Source organism: Limulus polyphemus, unplaced genomic scaffold (genome assembly GCF_000517525.1).
Source record: "Limulus polyphemus unplaced genomic scaffold, Limulus_polyphemus-2.1.2 Scaffold194, whole genome shotgun sequence".
Lineage (NCBI taxonomy): Eukaryota > Metazoa > Arthropoda > Merostomata > Xiphosura > Limulidae > Limulus > Limulus polyphemus.
In genome coordinates this window covers 750,831-759,233 of record NW_013665804.1, presented here as the reverse complement: position 1 = coordinate 759,233, position 8,403 = coordinate 750,831, and the positions used below count along the sequence as shown (strand labels likewise).

The 8,403-nt window shown below is 35.7% G+C and overlaps 1 protein-coding gene across 1 annotated transcript in view; it reads left to right on the top strand.

The window, feature by feature from the left end:
- LOC106478263 (mucin-3A-like) overlaps positions 1–8,403 on the top strand; it is a 25,262-nt gene that overhangs the window by 7,871 nt on the left and 8,988 nt on the right. The window contains exons 7-9 of the mRNA XM_022381842.1: positions 4–749; positions 882–2,424; positions 3,070–7,629. Of these exons, the coding sequence (XP_022237550.1) occupies positions 4–749; positions 882–2,424; positions 3,070–7,629 (6,849 nt within the window). The remainder of the gene's footprint in view (positions 1–3; positions 750–881; positions 2,425–3,069; positions 7,630–8,403) is intronic.

Here is an 8,403-nt window from a genome sequence, read left to right as displayed (position 1 = left end):
AAGATGCAGAAATTATGACACAAGTATATAAATTGGAGAAGGAAACCACAACGCAAAACTCTCAGGTCGAGAAGGAAAGTACGACATCAGACGTTGAATTTGTAGAGAAAGTTACAACACAGACTGTTCAATCTGAGAAAGAAACCACATTACCATCTCTTGATGTTGAGAGGAACACGACATCGGAAACTGCAGTTACCAAAACTATAACACAAACTTTTGAACACAACAAGGAAACTATAACTCCTGCTTTTGAAGAAGATGCAGAAATTACGACACAAGTATCTAAATTGGAGAAGGAAACCACAACAACTGCCACTGATGCTGGAGTGAAAACTATAACACAAGCTAATCAAGTTGAAAAGAAAACCACAACGCAAACCTCTCAGGTTGAGAAAGAAACTACGACACCAGACGTTGAATTTGTAGAGAAAGTTACAACACAGACTGTTCAATCTGAGAAAGAAACCACAGCACTATACCTTGAAGTTAAGAGGAACACGACATCAGAAACTGCAGTTAACAAAACTATAACACAAACTTTTGAACACAACAAGGAAACTATAACTCCTGCTTTTGAAGAAGATGCAGAAATTACGACACAAGTATCTAAATTGGAGAAGGAAACCACAACAACTGCCACTGATGCTGGAGTGAAAACTATAACACAAGCTAATCAGGTTGAAAAGAAAACCACAACGCAAACCTCTCAGGTTGAGAAGGAAACTACGACACCAGACGTTGAATTTGTAGAGAAAGTTACAACACAGACTGCTCAATCTGAGAAAGAAACCACAACACTATTCCTTGAAGTTGAGAGGAACACGACATCAGAAACTGCAGTTAACAAAACTATAACACAAACTTCTTGACACAACAAGGAAACCATAACTCCTGCTTTTGAAGAAGATGCAGAAATTACGACACAAGTATCTAAGTTGGAGAAAGAAACCACAACAACTGCCACTGATGCTGGAGTGAAAACCATAACACAAGCTAATCAAGTTGAAGAGAAAACCACAACGCAAACCTCTCAGGTTGAGAAGGAAACTACGACATCAGACGTTGAATTTGTAGAGAAAGTTACAACACAGACTGTTCAATCTGAGAAAGAAACCACATTACCATCTCTTGAAGTTGAGAGGAACACGACATCAGAAACTGCAGTTAACAAAACTATAACACAAATTTTTGAAGTTGAGAAAGAATCTGTAACGCCCGTCACTGAAGTCGGATTAAAAATCACAACAAAAACTGGTGAGACTGAAAATGAATTTCGAATATCAACAAGTGATGTTGAAGATATAATCACAACACAAACTGTTGAAGTTGAAAAGAATGCCACAATACCTTCTACTGACGTCGTTAAAGAATATACGACACTAGATGATGTAATTGACAGAGATACCACAAAACCAACTGATGAGGTTGACAAAGCGACCACGGTAACAACAACTATTGAGATTGAAAAAGAGCTCACCAGTCCAACCTTTAAAACTGACAAAGATAATAAATCCCCAAATTTTGAATTTGTGATGGAAGTTACAACGACTAGTATTGGTGCCGAAAAAGAAAATTTTATTGCAACAGCTGAAATTGATAAAGAGATTACGATGCCACCTGTTGAAGTAAACAAAAAATCCACAGCATCAGATGTTGCAATCAACAAAGAATCCATAACACCAACTACTGAAATTGAAAGAGAAATCAAAACAACAACACAAGAGTCCAAAACAACTTTTGATGTTGGTACAACTAAAACACCAACTGTTCACGTTGTCAAAGAGACTACAACACAAACTATTAACATTTACAAAGAACCCACAACACCTCCTGTTGAAATTGACAGCACTAAAATACCAGTTGTTGACGTTGACAAAGAAATCACAACATTAATTAAATCCCATGCTGACACTGTCAACGAGGAAACAATAAAGCCTGCTACTGGAGTAGAAAATACCGAAACACCAAGTGTTGAAGTTGAGGACACGACAACAGAAATTTTGACTGTTAGAAATGAAGCAACACCACATGTCAACATAGAAGAAACCTCAAAATTAAGTGTCGAAGTTGAAGAGTTGACAGTAAAAGGTATAATAGCTGGAAAACAAACGATAACGTCTACCACCGGAGTTGAGAAGACTACTACATCAAGTGTTCAGGTTGAGGAGACAACAGTACTAGATAAAACTTCTTCATCAATGGGTGAAATTCAAAACGAAACAAGCACCGTAGAGGTTACAAAACTGTCTTTAGGAACAGAGAATACAGTTACGGTCAAGCCAGTTGAAAAGCACTTTTCTACTCCAAGTTTGGAACAACAGGAACCGACAGTAACATTCAAAAATGAAATCAACGATTCAACAACAGTCTTAGCGTCTGTTTTAACCAGTTCAGAAATACTAGGTTGGTTATATGGTTTTGGTATGATTTACTAAGTTTTTAAATTTTAAAACCCATACTTCAGAGCATAACTAAACTAAAGATCAAGTAAATTTAACTAGTAAATTTAAGCAGTTGAATTTATTCCTCGTATTTAACCAAATTCCAATAAATTTATAATAAATACGAAATCAGTATAGGAATCACTTAAATTTTGAAATGTATGTTAGGTAATATAACATTTTAGAAGACATGATTTCATTCAAACATATTAATACACAAGTACACACTTAGATTTCTACTTTTTTTTAGGTTGTTATCTTAACGGAAAGAACTATTCTGATGGGGATCATATACCAGTGGTTGATGTCTGCTTGTATTGTTATTGTTTCAACCACCAGATGGTTTGCACTCACAAGATATGCACGCCCCCTAGAGAAGGATGTACCGCCTTACCTGCCAAGTCAGGCCTTTGCTGCCCAGACAGTTATTACTGTCGTAAGTACATTTACTCTGCTAAAAATTCTAGTACTAATTTAAAATTATATCGGACGGTGTCTAGTTTTTTAGAATAAAACTAAAACAAATTTGAAAATTAAACAGCTCATCAATATTCAGACGAAGATCTTTAGTTAATTTTTTTGTACAAAGTAGATAATATTTCTTTACTGGTATTTTATCAACTAGCTCCAGGTGCTATGACAACGTCAAAGCCTTCAGAAGAAACAGGACACCAACAAGCGAATAAAGATTTATCAACAGAAAATCCAACAGAGTCAAATGTAACCTATACCACAACAATAACGTCACTAAATACACAAAAGGAACATCTCCCTGACAAACAATTTGGAACTCTTATAACAGAAGCAACCCTTGGTGTAGATAACGAAATAATATTAACAGAAATGTACAGTGTAAAACAGGAAGATGTAACAACATCAGAGTTCCCTCATATTTCAACACAGGCAATTATGACAACACCTAAGAGTGCCTACACTGCAACAGATGAAAATGAAACAAGTCTTAAGAACGTCAGCACTACAATAAATGAAGAATTAACAACACCTGAAGACACTAACTCTGTTACAAAGAAAAAAGGAATAACACCTAAGGGTGCTTACCCTGTAACAGAAATAATACCTACTCTTAAGGACGTCAAAACTGTAACAGAGGAAGATGTAACAATACCTAAGAATTCCAACACTGTAATAGCAGAAGGTATAGCAACACTTGAAGAAGATACATCATTCGAAGAAACTTACACTGAAAACGTTGATGGATTTATGCAAAAAGAAGATCACATCTTCCCTGAAAAACTGTTATCAAAGCATTCGGAGAATACAGATCCTTTTACATCCACACCTACCTCAACAATGTCACCAACTGCGGAAACCTTTACCAGAAAAGACTGGACGACGTATATCACTGGGCCTTACGAAACATCAACAGAAAGAGACCCAACAGAAGATAACATCTCCCTTACAACTGAAGCGTCTCCAGATGAGATTACATCTGAAGCTAGCAATAAAACTAATGAATGGACAAATTATTTCCCTGTAAAAGTTGGCACAGCTAGACCAAGCATTGTTGGAGAGTCACTTGTAATAGATACCTCGAATTCAACTGAGCACCCTGTCACAACAACAGATGCCATAACAACAGAGAAACGAATATACTCTGTAACAGAAATGGAGAAACCATCAACAACTTTAACAAATGAATGGTCTGAAAAATTACTCAGTACAAAAAATCCATCTACAGAAACGTTAATGACTCAAACCCACACTAGACTTGAAGTGACCTACTTACACAGCACAGAGCCGCCAGTTCCTGAAAGCATAAATCTTGTCCATACCAGAACAACAGAAAGTGACAATCAAACGGATAATTATACTAATATAACAATATTTGATGAGCCAACTACAGAACAATCAAATACAACAGCAACAGAGCTCAGACTTCCTACTGTACCTGCTAAGAGTGTTGTCAGCAATTCAACCACGTTTTCTTCAGATGTAACATTTCAAGAGATGCATGAAGAGGCTGCTAAAACAACAAAGTTTTCTGAAGCTATTTCCGATCCAATCACTGAAAGTACACTAGATTCAAAAACTACTAAAGTAACGAAAGATTCTTATGAGAAAAAAAATGAATCCTTTGATATGACTACTGTTGCCTCAAAGGATACAACAGGAACTTCTGGGTCCTTAGATAGAACAGAAGCAGTTCAAGATTCCACACCAAAAAGTGAAGTATCATCTACGAAATTCATGGAAAGTGATACGTTTCACAATGATGAACACACACAAACTTATGTTCCTTTAATAAATTTGACAAAAGAGAGCTTTGAAGTTACTACTAAAAAAATCCCTATGACAACTGCTGAGTGGATTTTTGAAGAAACTAATGTTAAAGGAAACCGAGAAGATTTCTCTAACTACAAAATAACACCAGAATCACACGAAATAAAAACATGGATTACTACAATCTCTGGAGAAACTGATGTTGAAATTGACTTATCAACAGGAACAACTAACTTAGAAAAAGAAGAAGGAACAACATTGTTCTCAACTTCTAGAACAAGAGAGATTCAAGGTGAAACCACAACTAATTCTCCAGAAAATACAACGTTAACTTCGACTCTTACTATTAAGGATGAAACCCTTCAAGACAAAACCGAAACCAAAGTTTCAGAGGTGACAACTAGTTCTGTCAATCAAAAAGAGAAAAGTGAAGGAATATTTACTTCTGGAACTACTGCCTCCTCTGGGATTGAAGAAACAACAATGTATTTTACTTCTGCTCTCAGAGAGAAAGATGTTCAAGAAATAACACAAAACAGTAATTCAGAAGTGTCAACGAGTTCTGTTCAAGAAACAGACAAAACTGAAAATAAAGTGACTTCTGACACAACCATCTTTATGGTAAGTGACGAAGAAAGACCACTTTCTCTTACTTCTTCTGCCAAGGATGAAAATCTTCAAAACAAATCTGAAGCCGAAACATTAAAAGTGAAAACTAGTTCCCTTGGTCAAATGGAGGAAGTTGAGGGTAAAGTGACATCTGGGACCACTACTTCTGTATATCTTAAAGAAACAACCTTTTCTTCTACTCCAGCTACCAAAGATAAATATCTTCAAGACAGAACTGAAGCCAATGTTTCAAAAGTGATAACTAGCTCTGTTGGTCAACCAGAAAAGGTTGAAGGGGAAATAACATCTGGTACAACTATGTCTTTCGGGGTTAAAGATACAACACTGTCTTCTAATTCTGCTACCATGGATCAAGATCGTCAAGACATAACTGAAACCACTGTTCCAGATATGACAAGTGGATTTGTCCAAACAGAAAAAGTTGAAGAGAAAGTAATATCTGGAACAAATACCTCCTTTGAAATTGAAGAAACGACACTGTTTTCTACTTCTGATACCAAGGACCAAGATTTGCAAGACATAAGTGAAGCCACTGTTTCGGAAATGACAACTAATTCTGTCCATTCAGAGAAAGTTGAAGATAAATTAACATCTCGGACAAATACCTCCTTCGAAATTGAAGACACGACACTGTCTTCTATTTCTGCTACCAAGGACGAAGATGTTCAAGACATAACTGAAGCTATTGTTTCAGAAATGACAACTAGTTCTGTCCATACAGAGAAAGTTGAAGATAAAGTAACATCTCGGACAAGTACTTCCTTCGAAATTGAAGAAGCAACATTGTCTTCTACTCCTGCTACTAAGGATCAAAATCTTCAAGACAGAACTGAAGCCACTGTTTCAGAAGTGACAGATATTTCTGTCAAGCAAACAGATAAAGTTGGCGGGAAAGTAATATCTGGAACAAATACCTCCTTTGAAATTGAAGAAACGACATTGTTTTCTACTTCTGATACCAAGGACCAAGATTTGCAAGACATAAGTGAAGCTACTGTTTCAGAAGTAACAACTAGTTCTGTCGAAACAGAAAAAGTTGAAGAGAAAGTAACATCTGGGACAAATACAACCTTTGAAATTGAAGAAACGACACTGTCTTCTACTTCTACTACCAAGAACCAAGATTTTCCAGACATAACTGAAGCCACTGTTTCGGAAATGACAACTAGTTCTGTCCATACAGAGAAAGTTGAAGGGAAAGTAACATCCGTGAACAGTTCTTCCTTTGAGAGTGAAGAAACAACACAGTTTTCTACTTCTGCTACCAAGGGCCAAGATGTTCAAGACATAACTGAAGCTGCTGTTTCAGAAATGACAACTAGTTCTGTCCAGACAGAGAAAGTTCAAGATAAAGTAACATCTGGGACAAATACCACCTTTGAAATTGAAGAAACGACACTGTCTTCTACTCCTGCTACCCAGGATCAAAATCTTCAAGACAGAACTGAAGCCATTTTCTCAGAAGTGACAGATATTTCTGTCAATCAAACGGATAAAGTTGGCGGGAAAGTAATATCTGGAACAAATACACCCATCGCGTTTGAAGAAACAATACTGACTTCTACTTCTGCTACTAAGGATCAAGATCTCCAAGACAGAACTGAAGCCACTGTTTCAGAAGTGTCTACTAGTTCTATCATTAAAACAAATCAAATTGGCGGGAAAGTAACATCCGTGAACATTTCTTCCTTTGAGAATGAAGAAACAACACTGTCTTCTACTTCTGCTACCAAGAATCAAAATATTCAACATAGAACTGAATCTGAACGTTCAGAAGGGACAACTGTTTCTGTTAAAGAAATAGAGGAAGTTGAAGGAAAAGTTACATCTGGGACCAATGCCTCCTTTGAAGTTGAAGAAACAACACTGTCTTCTATTTCTGCTACCAAGGATGAAAATCTTCAAGATCGATTTGGAGGCGGAATTTTAGATATAACAAATAGTTCAGGCAACATAGAAGAGGAATTAACATTAACAACCTTTAGCTCTACAGATTTTGATAATGTAACATCAAGTTTGTCCCTAGACAAGAAGAATCAGGCTTTTCGTGAAACAAATGAGACTAGATATCTAGAAAGAACAAATTCTAACATATCGATAGCTGATATTTACGACGTTTCCGTTTCTGGTAATCTTCAAGACACAATTAAGATAAGTACAGTAACTGAATCAACAGAAAATCACGACACTATCATTTCAAGATTGTCTACAACAGAAAATCCATTTCCTGTTGGCAATACTTCTAAGGAAGCCGGTAACATTGAATCAACTACAGCCTCTTATGTAGCAGTAAAAACAACAACAAGACAACCAGGTAAGTTGTATACTGAGAATTATTAGTGATTATTTTCATTACAGTTTAACCATCAACAAATGTAGAACATCTGAATTCGTTATTTGATTGCAATCTTGCAAGCATCATAAAGTGCTGTTTTACCCTACCTTCCACAAATGAAGTAAAAATGTTTTACTCTATGAGAAAAAAATTGGAGGGGGTAACGCTTCTTTTAATTAAAAGTTTATTTGCATAATGAAAATCAGTGAACTATAAGATGATAAAACCGGGAGCAGTGATGAAGTTTATTCACATGATGATAAAGCCAAGAGCAAAAATTTAGTTTATATTCACAAGGAAATATGCTAGCCACTCATTCTATTCATTAAAAATATGCTAGCCACTCATTCTATTCATTGAAAATATACTAGAAATCCATTCTATTCATTGAAAATATGCTAGTCACTCATTATATCTATTAAAAATATGCTAGCCACTCATTCTATCCATTAAAAATATGCTAGCAACTCATTCTATTCATTAAAAATATGCTAGCCACTCATTCATTCATTGAAAATATACTAGAAATCCATTCTATTCATTGAAAATATGCTAGTCACTCATTATATCTATTAAAAATATGCTAGCCACTCATTCAATTCATTAAAAATATGCTAGCCACTAATTCTATTCATTGAAAATATACTAGAAATCCATTCTATTCATTGAAAATATGCTAGTCACTCATTATATCTATTAAAAATATGCTAGCCACTCATTCAATTCATTAAAAATATGCTAGCCACTAATTCT